The sequence below is a fragment of the Malus sylvestris genome, chromosome 2 (genome assembly GCF_916048215.2).
Source record: "Malus sylvestris chromosome 2, drMalSylv7.2, whole genome shotgun sequence".
Lineage (NCBI taxonomy): Eukaryota > Viridiplantae > Streptophyta > Magnoliopsida > Rosales > Rosaceae > Malus > Malus sylvestris.
Genome location: NC_062261.1, coordinates 34769505 through 34782045, shown reverse-complemented (window position 1 = coordinate 34782045; position 12541 = coordinate 34769505). Strand labels below are relative to the sequence as shown.

The 12541-nt window shown below is 38.0% G+C and overlaps 2 protein-coding genes across 3 annotated transcripts; both read left to right on the top strand.

The window, feature by feature from the left end:
• The first annotated feature begins 864 nt into the window (after positions 1 to 864).
• Positions 865 to 9024, top strand: LOC126600823 (protein LNK2-like). 2 transcript variants are annotated; one of them, XM_050267494.1, is made up of 10 exons: positions 865 to 1173; positions 2513 to 2801; positions 4761 to 4890; positions 5389 to 5516; positions 5595 to 5704; positions 5804 to 5890; positions 6497 to 7234; positions 7318 to 7475; positions 8191 to 8594; positions 8705 to 9024. In XM_050267494.1, exons 1-9 carry the CDS (start codon positions 1150 to 1152, stop codon positions 8561 to 8563), a joined length of 2037 nt encoding a protein of 678 aa, XP_050123451.1. In that variant the 5' UTR covers positions 865 to 1149; the 3' UTR covers positions 8564 to 8594; positions 8705 to 9024. The 2 variants fall into 2 exon arrangements, with proteins under 2 accessions (XP_050123451.1, XP_050123441.1); XM_050267484.1 differs by having other exon boundaries at positions 866 to 1173; positions 5389 to 5704.
• A 1412-nt stretch (positions 9025 to 10436) lies between these two features.
• LOC126603468 (F-box/kelch-repeat protein At3g06240-like) lies at positions 10437 to 11339 on the top strand. The gene has a single exon (XM_050270320.1). It carries the CDS (start codon positions 10437 to 10439, stop codon positions 11337 to 11339), a length of 903 nt encoding a protein of 300 aa, XP_050126277.1.
• The last annotated feature ends 1202 nt before the right edge of the window (positions 11340 to 12541 follow it).

Below are 12541 nucleotides of genomic sequence, written 5' to 3'. Positions count from 1 at the left end.
ATTCAAACCAAATTTAGATGAAAAATTCGGCGGTCTATGCAAAATCATTTCTTGGTACGTTATTTATTATAGTTTAAAACAATTTTTTTATTTTTTTGTTGGACTATGAAATAAAACCATTCAATTGGTAAATGCTCGCTCTAAGAAAAGACTCGTGTAACGTGAGTACCATCTAATAGGATTATCAATTACTATTTGAATACATGACAATCATTTATACTATACATAACACCACTAAAATTGTACTCATATGACACTTCTTGTATTTGGTTGTTCTTAATAATGAAACACTCTATTGTTTCTGTCAAAAATAAATAAATAAACAAATAACGCCACTTAAAAATATATATATTTCTTACAAATTGATATATTTAAAAGATTAGGATAATAAATTAGTTACAAACTCATTATTTACGAAATTCAAATTTAAAATCTTTCAGTTACAAATGAAGCTAAAAGTAGTGCAAGGGCAAGTTGAATTTGACAAAAGAAGAGATGGAGTGTTTCTTAAAATAGAAATTTCAATATTGTTTGAATCACAACCCGAAATCAGCCAATTAAAATCCCAGCCCACAATGACCCACCCACCTCACCCACTCCAAAATCGAAAGAGCCAGTGGGCAAAAATAGTGGCTTCGGTTCAATCCAGCCCCACTTTGGAAAGCGACCTCCAGACCCAGCCTCCACCACAAACCAAATTAAAACAATTAAAACCGGACCGAAATGCAAGTGCAAATGCAAAAACCGGACCTCGAAAAGTCCTCCGGCCAATCAGGTCGCAGCATTAGATCACCCCTCTCTCTGACCACGAGTTTAGATACGCTTCCCGTCACCCGTGTCCCCAAAATTCACCCGTTCACGTGAGCCTCACGTGACTTCGGGTCCACGCACCACAAATCCAACTCCTCTTCTCTGCCATGCTCTCGAAGGCTCTCTCTCTCTCTCTCTCTCTCTCTCTCTCTCTCTAGCTCTGAGAGGCTGTGCTTCTGCTCTTTCACTCTCTCTCTGTCTCTCTCTTCAGCTCTGTGCGTGTTGGAAGGTTTGATTGGATGCTGACAGTGTGAAGTTTCTTGGCGATGTGTGGACCAAACTGTGTGCGTCGATCTGAATTCGGTTTCGGTTTTGCGATTAACTGTGGCTTCTTCAGAGATGTTTGATTGGAACGACGAAGAGGTGTGCCTTTTCTTCATCTTCTTCTTCGCAATATTTTTTGGATTATTAAGCAATAAGATTAAAACATTTAAATTTGTTGCGTTGATTGTGAAATGATTAAAATTTTGAATTTTTCTTTGGTTTTTGAGTGAAAAGATATGAGTTTCCGTTGCTGTTGTTGAATTTTAGGTGAATTTCTGTGTGTTTTTGGCGATCAATTTGGGTTTATTCACCAAAAATAAGAGTCAAATAGTTATATTTCTTGAATTTGTGTTACAATTTAGCCAATGAGAAACCGAGATAAAGAAATGGTTGTTAGTAAATTCTGAACTCAGTGAGAAATTTGCGAAATAAGTTGATTAGATATTCGACTATATTTTTGTAAAACGATTGAAGCACAATGGAGGGAGTCCAAGAACAAACAGTTCCGAAGGTGGTTTAGTTGTTGAACAGACGGAATATCAGTTATGTTGTTAAGGTGTTTGGAATGCCAATTTGAATTTGTATTGGAGTCACTGCTTATTAGTATGAGGATACGAGCACGTAGTCATCAAAAGTAGGGGATAAGGTGATTATACATGATGGTGAAATAGGTCCTTGGTGGAGTGAAAGCAAGGCGAAGAAACCATAATCGGGCAGAACTAGGGTTCATTAAAGTGAAATGAAATGAAGACCTGATAAACAACATTTTCAGAATTGATGTTGCTCTAAGTGGAGGTTATGCAGGAAATATTGAGCTTTAGGGGTTATATGGAGTTCTATGGAAAATGTGTTTCGTTAGGGTTTCTTTACTGTAACTGGAAAATATAAGAGTGAAGAAGGTACAAGGAAAAAAAAATACTAATAAAGTCTTAGTCTTGAAAGCTATAAAGCACTGTCTCGAAGGCTATTATACACACTGTGGTAGTTATAGAATACCTAAACAACAATGAAAACTACGAAAGCTGTATTGTGGAACTGCAGAATTGGCATATGTTTGGGAAATGGGATCTAGGCTTATCAGGTGTATAAATGCTTGGATGCAATGAGTACGGTTCTCATGCAAATGTGCTTGGATAATGTTAGCATTTTGTTCTCCATTCAAATTTGCGAAGATCAAAATTTGTAAAAGATCAAGAAGCTTCAAGACTTGTGGTTGTCCAATGAGTGCACATTAATCCTCATGCAGTTATTGATTTTGTCTCTATATCTCTGATATTTATGCAATCTCAAGAAGTGATAAGCCACTGAGCTGACAGAATCTTCTTCTATTACTTTCAGTGATCTTTTAAGTAGTTTATACCAACTTTTCAACGATACTATTTAAATATTGTTCTTGGCATGCCCTAATGCTAATGTTAAAGTTCTTTTATTCTTTCAGCTTGCAAACATAATATGGGGTGAGGCAGGTGAGAGTGATGATCATATTGTGCCTTATAACGAGGCAAGTGATGATTATTGCAACAAGAAGGAATGGAAACAAGAGTCTCACACCATCAAGCCTACCGAACAGAAGATCCATGGGTCCAAAATTGACTTGCAAGACAGAAAGTTGGAAAACAGTTCCAATTTTGATACGGGTGAAGGAATTTCTACCTCTGAATTTGGAATGGACTCGTGGCCTGATTTATCATTATCTAATGTTGCAAAAAGTGAACAACATTGCACAGGTACTGAAGCACCTAACAACAACTTAACTGAAATTATCACCTTCAATTAAGCGAGTTTGGGCGAGAGTAGTACTAGGATGGGTGACCTCCTGGGAAGTCCTCGTGTTGCATCCCCCCCACCTCTTGCCGACCCCACTTAGTGGGAAAAGGCTTTGTTGTTGTTGTTGTTGTATCTATATTTTAATCATAAAGCATCTTTAGTTTGGATAAGATGTTGGAGAAACAAACACTGACAAACTAACACACAAAGAGACCGTCATAGGGGATTGATAATTGAGTGTCAGTTAACCCATGTACATTTCTGGTTGACGATGGACATCAATTATTTTTATTCAGGCTTAGGTTAATTTGTTATGCTTCATTGTATCCTATTGAAAAGTTAGTCTTTATCTCAGCTCCATTTACTACTGGTCCTTCTATTCTTTCCTAGGACCTTTATAGTTTATTAAATGCTGAGTCTTTTTTAGTTAAGTGTTGTTATTTTCTGGGACGTCAATCTTTCCATTAGTTTTTTTCTGTGAAGTTGTGAACACAATTAGACTATCTCTGATTAACTTGTTAAATCACCTGAAAAACCCAATTTCATCGAACTGCTCGAAATTCCAATATTATTGATAGTGTGGTGCAATTGTTTAATATGAGATTTTAATTGAGTTGATGTGGCATAATGTTGGTAGAATATATGCTTTAAACAACATTCATGGTGATTTCCGTGTGTCTTTAACTTGCAAGATCAACAAAATGAAGTTAGAAGCCAAAAACATGAACTTGTATTCAATGAAAAAAAAAATGTAGGATGTGGTCTTTCTAAAAATGACAAAGAAGCTAAATAGCACCATGATAAGCAAATAGCTATAAATTGTGCCTGCATACATACATCCCCACTCTCACATTTCCTTTGGTTGTTCAATAGAACCTGCATGGTTTGCTACATGATTATTGGAGAAGCGAGTAGAAGTATTAAGTTTTTTGACAGGCTGATTAGGGAGGCAGAGAAGTTTCTGTAGGTCTTACAGGACAATCAATCTGCTTGTCCAATTTTAATGACAGGTTTGGTTTCTAAGTTGTACAGATTCATTTTTGCACTTGATTGGGAGGGGGAGTAGCTGGATGTTGGACGACAACCCTAGTTTTTGGACTAACCGTTATACTGTTCTGGTGGATTCGTCTTGTCAGATTATATTTGATGATTAGTGGTTGCAACATAAGTCTTTCAGGGGTTGTTTTGAAAGATGGTGGCTGGAGTGTTCAGTTCAGGGATGGAAAGGTTTTAAGTTGTTTTGAAAGAAGGTTTTAAGTTTCTAAAGAAATTGCAATGAGCTTAACAAGCTGAAAGTGTGTAATAAGAAAATTTCTGGTGATGTGAGTTAAATAACACAATTTTGAGCATGACTAAGGAGATTGATTTGTTAGATGAGGAAGGAGTCTAAGTATCGGACTGAGCTAGAGGAGTGATATTAGAAATAAATTGTTCCAAAGAAGAAGGCCTTATGACTACATTTTTCTACATTGACTCACTAGGTAGATTTGGGCTTGCATGTTGGTGGTGTTTTTATTTTTGTGACTTGTGAGTGGTCCAAGGAGCTGTTTTTTATCATTGTTGGAGGGTAGTTGGGCAGAAGGAGGATAGCAAAATGGTGCTCAGTCTAGAGAAGTGCTGATTTTTCTCTCATGTGGAGTGTTAGGTCAGAACAGAACATGAGGCTCTTTGAGGACAGAGGGGAGGATGTGGAGTTAAATTGGTAGGATAAACCTTTAGCTTCTTGACGGTGTCTGCTGTCAAAGCATTATAAAGGAATCCCTGTTAATGCAGCTCCTTATTTGTTGTGTTGGGGAAGGGGACTGTTGTCTCTACCGTTTCTTGTATAGAAGTGATGAATTTTTCGTCCATCTTATATCTTATTCTGCTGGTTTTTACAATATTTGTGGTTCTTATAAAATGTTGACCCTTTTTAACAGCTGAGGGAATCCAACTTGATAAAGATGGTGAAATTTTTCAAAACTCCAATGAAGGTAAAGAACAAGGTGATCTTGTTGACTACGGATGGGCTAACATTGGAAGTTTTGATGATCTTGACCAGATTTTCAGGTAATTTATAATGACATCATTTTTTAATTGTTAACGGAGCATATTTGACTCAAGAACATTCTGACATAAATGATTTTTTTTTCTTTCACAAAAATTGCAGCGCATTCTTATTCTTTTCAGATTTGACAAGCTGGCACGATCTGCAGAACTAATTAAATGAAAACTAATTGTGTAGTTTCATTATTTCTCAGTAGTTTCTAAACACCCATGCCTAAAAAAATTAGGTTTGTTCCGCGACGGTTGTGGCCTTTTTCCTTTCAAGTACCTCATTTTTCCTTTTCCGCTGATGTACAAGTTCACAAACTGAAAGTACACCATATGCAAAATACACAGTAGTAAATTACATTAGAATTTCTGACCATCAAATAAATATTAATAAGTTATGATACTCCTCTCTCCATTCCTCTACATAGATTATTCTACTTTCCATTTTTTTTTTAAATACTATTAATAGTATCCATCCGACTCTGTAGTCTCAAACAATTAATGATTTTGCAGCAATGATGACACTATATTTGGCAACGTAAGTCTTGGTAATGCTGAAGAGCTATGGTCTTCTAGAGATGCAACTAACAGTCCAATCAAAGCCTTTCCTGTATCTTCAGATTCACGGAGTTTCACATCAGGTGCGGTAACGAATGCTTCTGAGCATTTGGAAATTAAATCAGACTATATCCAGAAAGATGACCAGTCGATCATCCCAGGCTATGGGAAGATGGATTATTCTACAGGTCATGGTCTGCGGAATGTGCATGCCACACTTGATCAAGTAGAATATGCTGCAGGTAAAAGTAAGCCCGTGGACAAGGAACAGGTAAGAGTTAATCTAAACATGATTAGTCCATAGCATAGTCATGTCTTTCACCTAATTAAGCAAGCCAAGTGATCTCATAATTGTATTTGACTTTCACAGTCAGATATGGACACGGGCAAAAGCACTTTGACAAATCCTTACCTGAATGCTGAAAATTCTTCTTCCCCAAATGAAATAGCTGATAAGGTACTGCCACTTTGTTTCTTTTTATTACTCTTATGTTCTGATATGTCAAGGTCCCGTGATGAGGCAAATCAGTTATGAATGTTGGTAAAAAGTAAACGGAGTGTCAATTTTTTGTAATGAAAGTCTGTTTAGCAGGGAGGCAGAGTAACTAGTAACCAAATTGTTATAGAGGCGCAGTGTCCATAGCCTGGTTATCCTTAGTCAAAGTATGGTTGTTTTCTTCTTATATCGTGTTTTTCAGAGTTTTTCCCTTAGAACCTAGGTGCCAGCGGTAGTTAGAGTACTATCATTAATCTTTTACTTGCTATGTAGATCGAATTGTACTACTTTCACATTTCATTGACTCGCATTCAGAGAGAATGATGTACTTAACATCAATTGTAGAAATGTCATAATCATTCTAATTATCCGTCCGACTATAAAGATATATTTTATTTCTTCTATGGATTCATGCGGTTATGTAATATTTTGAACATTTCCTTTGACACCATAATTTCCTCGAGGAAAGAAAAATCTTTACTGATGACGACGTGTCAAACTACTGTTATAGTTTGTATTTATTCATCGTTCAAATGGTTTATAGTGTTTTTCCCTTCATACATGCAGGTTTCTAGGCAGAAAAAGTTAATGAGGTGTCGTAAAAAGTTGGAGGAAAAAAATGAGGAGAAATCAGTGCAAGATTTTTATGGTACTTGGCCTTCATCAAGAACCCCTTCTGGACATTTTGAAAACCAATCGGAACACTTCATGCTACAATCTTCCCCTTCTGCAGCTCTCACTCAGAAGAGACAGCTTCAAGGACCCGAGTCTTTACCCTACCAGGAGTCTTTACCCTACCAGCATATCTCAAACCAAAGTGTGGCCCAGTCTATGTATGGGAACCTCACTAATCCATCTATGCATGTGTCATCTCACATTCTGCCTGGGGAATTTAAGCATCAAAATTTGTTTTCTGGTTGTGAAGTTTCTTCTGGAAAGGCAAATACTATAAACAAGTCATTAGATACTTCTGCAAAGCCGCTAACCATGTCTCCTCAAGAAAAAATTGAAAAGTTAAGGAGGCGGCAGCAACTACAGGCAATGCTTGCCATTCAGAAGCAACAGCAACAACTTAGTCATCAAATCTCTAGTACCACTCAGTCTAGCTCTCAAAAATGTCCGCAGGAAAATCAAATTCAGCACTTTGAGAGAGCTGATCTGGAAGTTGAAGGCTTAAGTACTCTTCCTTCTCTGGACCCAAACTCATCCATGGAACAAGATGATTCCAATATAGTTTCTGCAGCAGTTGATGATCACTCAGCGGAGGATACAATACTTTATAGGCTTCAAGATATTGTATCAAAGGTATGCTCACTTTCAAAGTAGATTCTCTTCCTGGTAAGATAACTTGGATTTAGTTACAACCGAAAAACAATGTTTTACTACAGTTGGACATCAAAATAAGGCTTTGCATACGGGATAGCTTGTTCCGGTTGGCTCAAAGTGCAGTGCAGAGGCATTATAATAGTGATACTAGCAGTTCAAACAAAATTAGCAAGGATGAGGATGAAGTCGTTGCAAAGGATGAAATCAATAGTCATAACAGGTTAAAAAGCTTTCTTTGTTCTCATAGGTTTTTTTTTTTTACATTTTCATTTTGCAAGTGTTGGTTATCCTTTGTATGCTGAATGCCTTCATGGATTTTACACATCCCACATCGAAAGATGGAACTCTTGCATACGTGCTTAAAAGATCTTGGGCCTCTCCATGCCAACTGTTTTTGGCTTGGATGCTCATATTTTAATACAGTCCCTGGCATACTCCATAGTCCCACATATGCCACGTCAACCATAAAAATGGTCCATGTGAGGTTGTGTGTTGAGAATATCTCATATCGAAGGATGCAATCTAAATGCTAAAAAAAATCTTTGGACTCCACATTGCCAATTGATATTGTGTTGAATACTCACATTTTCACCAAAGGGGAATGGTCAGCCAGGTTCTTGTACAGAGACAAAGGTGGAATGGTCGGTTGGTCCATGGAAATTTTATAAAGAAAACTACCTTATGCTGTATATATTTCTTATCTTCTATTAACTTTCTACAGACACTCACAGCTACTCCGGTTCTTCATGTATTACGTCTTCTTGACTATACTCAATAGCCTATGTATTGCTGAATGTTCGAGCTTTTGTTTTGCTCTATCTATTTGTGGTGTACAAACTGCGGTCAATTTTATATTTGGGTTAGGGCTAAGAAACATTTCGTTTTTAGTGATTGTTTCTTCACTCACTTTTCCTGTTAATCCTATGGTATTGTAGGTTTGGTAGGATACTGGATTTGGAAACAGAGACCAATCCCATAGATCGAACCGTGGCTCATTTGCTCTTCCATAGACCTTTGGATTCATCAGGAAAAAAATCCGACGCGTCTGAATCACCTATTTCTACCAAGTTGCCATGTGAACACAAAACAGCGGGCTTAGTGAACTTGTCAAATGAATGCTTTCCTGACAGGGTGAAGATCAAGCAGTGCTTTCCTCGCCAAGGATCTGTAAGTTGTTGCCCATCGGCTGATCCCGGTTCTGTGGACCAGTTTAAAAATAGTCCTCTGATGGATACCTCGGAAGACGCATCTAACAATGGTCCGGCACCAGCGCATGGTGGAACTATGAAGGTTGAAGCTTCTCTCTGAGGAAGTCCTTGCGCCTCAGAATTCGATAAGGGTATAATTCCTTCCATCATCTCTCCCATGCTTGTTAATAATTTAATACATTTCTCATAAATGGATGTAAGGATTTACTGGTAACATGGAGATTTTCTTTCGATGTCTTAGCGTTCGTGGAGCTTCAGCCTTCGGACATCAATCATTACCGATGGGGAGCGTCCTGTAAATCATTGTGCTCTGTAAAACTGGTTGCATGCATATACATATCATGTTGCAAGACTTAGTGTCATAAGATTAGCTGGTGTGTTTCCTTTAAACATATTCAAGGCAATACTTGAGACCTCTGTAAGTAATATTTTCTTGTACGAAGGGTGGGAGCCTGTGCACATTGGATCCGTCTCTCCGCCTCTCTTCGGCTTGTAAGAAATTTGTACGTTCAGATGGCGAAAATAAATCCAGAGCTGAACTGAGATTCTTTCGTACCTTCAGCACCAAATGGATCTCATAGCATCAATTTAACAGTATCTAAAACAGTCAAAACAAACAGAAGGCTTAAATCGAGAGGTCGTCTTGGCTCATTTTGATAAGCATTCCCAAACCTCAAGAAATATTTTACTGGGCTGGACATTGGCTTGATGTGTCAAGTGTCATATACAAATAGTTGAATTTTTTTTTTTTTTTTTATGTTTCTAATCAATTGTACTATTACAATTATTATACCGGTATTTGTTCCTGGCACACTAAAAATCTCTCTCAAACCTCTTAGGTGTAATGCAGTTTTGTCTTTTTCATGGAAATTAGTTCAACAAAAATATTTTTCTATATAATAATATTAATTTGGACTACCCCTTTATAATAAGAGTGAGCTCCTCACCGGATCCTCTTTATGAGGATCATGGGGATCCTTCGCACGATGAACAGATGTGATTGGAAGATGTTCGGAATTCTCACAAAGATGATCCAGCGAGGATCCTCCTGGTTATAATAATATTATATGTTTTCATTGGGCCTTACCCAGAGAGGTTGAAGAGAAATTTACGTAAGCAATTAAAGTAGAATAACATGGTCACTTAGTATTACGGTTTATTAATATGTTTTTCATTTATAAGTGAGAGGTCTTAGGTTTGATATCTCGCCAAATACGAATTTAAACCACATTATTACTTGCCTATTGCGAGGTTTAATTTATCCTCTCCCTCTTAGTCTAGATAACACCTAAAAAAAAGGCTTAAATGTCAAATGGTCCCTATGTTATAGCCATATGGTCAATTTAGTCCCCGTGTTGTCAATTTGACCAACTTAGTCATTGTGTTTATCTTTGTTAGCCAACTAAGGACATTTCTTTTCATCTCTGTTAAAAAATTCATAAGAAAAATCATAAGAGATATAATTACCCTTTCTCTTTACATAAAAATGCAAATTAATGAGAAATAACACATATAAGAAGAAAAAAAACTTCCAATTTGAAAAATTATTAAGGTTATGACATAGAAAAGAGAGGCAAGTAACGTTAGGAAGGAAGTCAGAGAGTTGGGAGGAGAATAATTTTTTTTTAATTTTATTTATTTTTAAATACTTTAAATCAAATAAATAATTTAATAACTAAGTTTATAATAATTTATGAATTTTTTACGGATATTAGATGAAAATGTCTTTAATGGGCTAACGGAGATAAATACAATAACCAAATTGACCAAATTAAAAACACAGAGACTAAATTTACCTGATGACTCAAACAGAGACCATTTTAACATTTAAGCCAAAAAATAATAACGTATGCAAGTCTGGAGGCCTGCTTGTCCCAAAACTTGAGGAATTGGTGGAAGCCAACCCAAACCATAAAAACCCACGCACAAGTGACGCCTAACCCTAAACCTACAGAAATTCTGCAAGCTTTACCATGCGGGAGTTCCCACCGGAGTTACTCTTTGAAATCCTTTTGCGGCTCCCGCCTGAGGACTTGTTGCGATGTTTATGTGTTTCCAAAGCTTGGAATGCTACCATCCATGACAAAACCTTCATCAAATCCCATCTCCAACGCTCCATCCAAACCAATTCATTTGGCTCTCTTTTTGTATCAGCAACTTTTCCTTGCAATAAATGTTCGTTCAAGTTCTCTGATATTTACGACGACGGTACTATAGAACGAGCCATGAAAATCGAGCAGCCGCCACTGCAAGACGCAGAAAGCGGGACTCCTTTTCCTTCCGCGTTGGTCTCATCCAATGGGATAATTTGCATTCGCACCGGGCTGTACGAGGACGATTTTGTTTTGTGGAATCCGTCAATTCGAAAGTTCAAAAAGATTCCCTCCCCAACGTTTGAGCAGTCTCCATCACCAGATATACATGTGTACCTAGGCTATGGATTCGGGTATGATTCAACAAATGGTGACTATAAACTTTTGGGAATTGCGAATTTTAATGAGGCTGTGCATCAATGTCAAATTTATAGCCTAAAATCCAACTCATGGAGAAAGATAAGAAACATGCCTTGCGATGAGTTTCATATGATTGTAAGTCGGATCCTGTTTTCGAACGGTGCTCTAAGTTGGCTGGCACAGAACATGTTAGATAGAAAAATGCATGTTGTGACCTTTGAGCTTGCCACCGAGAAATATCACTGGTTTCCCACCCCGGTTGATGAGAATGTGCAGTTAGAGGTCTTGGGAGACTCTCAATGTATTTTTCGTCGTTTGCGCACCATGGATGCTTGGATTATGAAGGAACATGGATCTTGGACCCTGCTTTATTCTATAGAGCTGCCCCCTATGAGTAGGGTTAATCGGTGGTGTTTGGGATAAAATCTGAACTTTGGGCCAGAGAGAAAGTCGGCCCAAACCCAAGGCCCAGAGGAAAACTTAGGAGGCAGGAAAGAGGCTTTCGGCTGGGCACAAGTTACAAAGGCCACCTGCTTACCTGCTCAAAGACCACAGAGGGTAGGCTATTCAGTCACTACACAGCCCAATAAAGTACTTTATTGGTGGCATTCATGTAAAAAAGCTAGTGAGTCATCACCAAACCGCATTCGGGCACCGCTATTGCGACAGGAACCCAAGCTGAAGTCGTCTATAAAAGGAGGAAGAGAAGACAGAATTAGGGACACTCAAACAAACAAACAAAAGCCAAAACTCTGCTCAAGCCAGATTTGCCTTCAACGAAGCTGTAGTCAGCACAAGCCTTCATCCCATTCGGGATAAACCTTCCCAAACCCCTGTAATAGCTCTGCTACCTTGTTCATGGTGGTATCGATTCATTTTGTATCCTCTTCTCCCCCGTCAACCCCTCTAAAAGCTTTCAGACCTCTGACAGAGCCACAAAGATAGATTTTGTAAGAAGTTCAGCCTTGGCCGATAAGGTTCAAACTTACCCGACTATCTTTGCTCTGTCTTTGTCTTTTCTTTCTTTTAAAAGCACAATAACATGTTATATATTCCCAGTTATATACAAGTTATTTCTAGCAAAGTCATAATGAAAATGAGTCTTCAGCACTTGAATCCGATCTGAATCGCGTCAGAGTTCAAATCAGATCTAAGTCTTAAGCCCGGCGGGCATGTAATTTAAAGATCAGTTTAAAAGTCCTTGGCCTCAAGGCATAAAAAAGAACTCTATGTGGACTCAACCCATCCACGACAATCCTTGATAAGCGAGAAGTCCGAAGTTACTTGGGGCGCAAGTAATCAATCTATTTCTCCGTTTTGTTGCTATTATATCTTGATTCGTAGAAAAGGCTTAAGCATGGAGTGAATTCTGATAGAAAGCCTCAAGGCCTACACCTAAGGCCCCACGAAGGCATCTATTTAGCTTCATTTCATGTTGCGGTCTAGTTGGTCCGAGTATAAGGATTAACTCTGATGGGAAGCCTCAAGGCCTATACCTAAGGCCCTACAAAGGCACTCATTTGGGTTCGTCCTACCTCTTGGATTCAGATAATCAAAGGTATAATAGTGATAAAACTCTGGCAACCATAAAAGACCAAATATGATACACCCAAGCGCTGGTTTAG

Coding starts and splice junctions, on each gene's coding strand:
- LOC126603468 (XM_050270320.1), top strand. CDS start 10,437: ATGCGGGAGTTCCCACCGGAGTTACTCTTTGAAATCCTTTTGCGGCTC.
- LOC126600823 (XM_050267484.1), top strand. CDS start 1,150: ATGTTTGATTGGAACGACGAAGAG. Junction 4,891..5,388: donor GATCTTGACCAGATTTTCAG/GTAATTTATAAT, acceptor ATGATTTTGCAG/CAATGATGACACTATATTTG. Junction 5,891..6,496: donor CAAATGAAATAGCTGATAAG/GTACTGCCACTT, acceptor TCATACATGCAG/GTTTCTAGGCAGAAAAAGTT.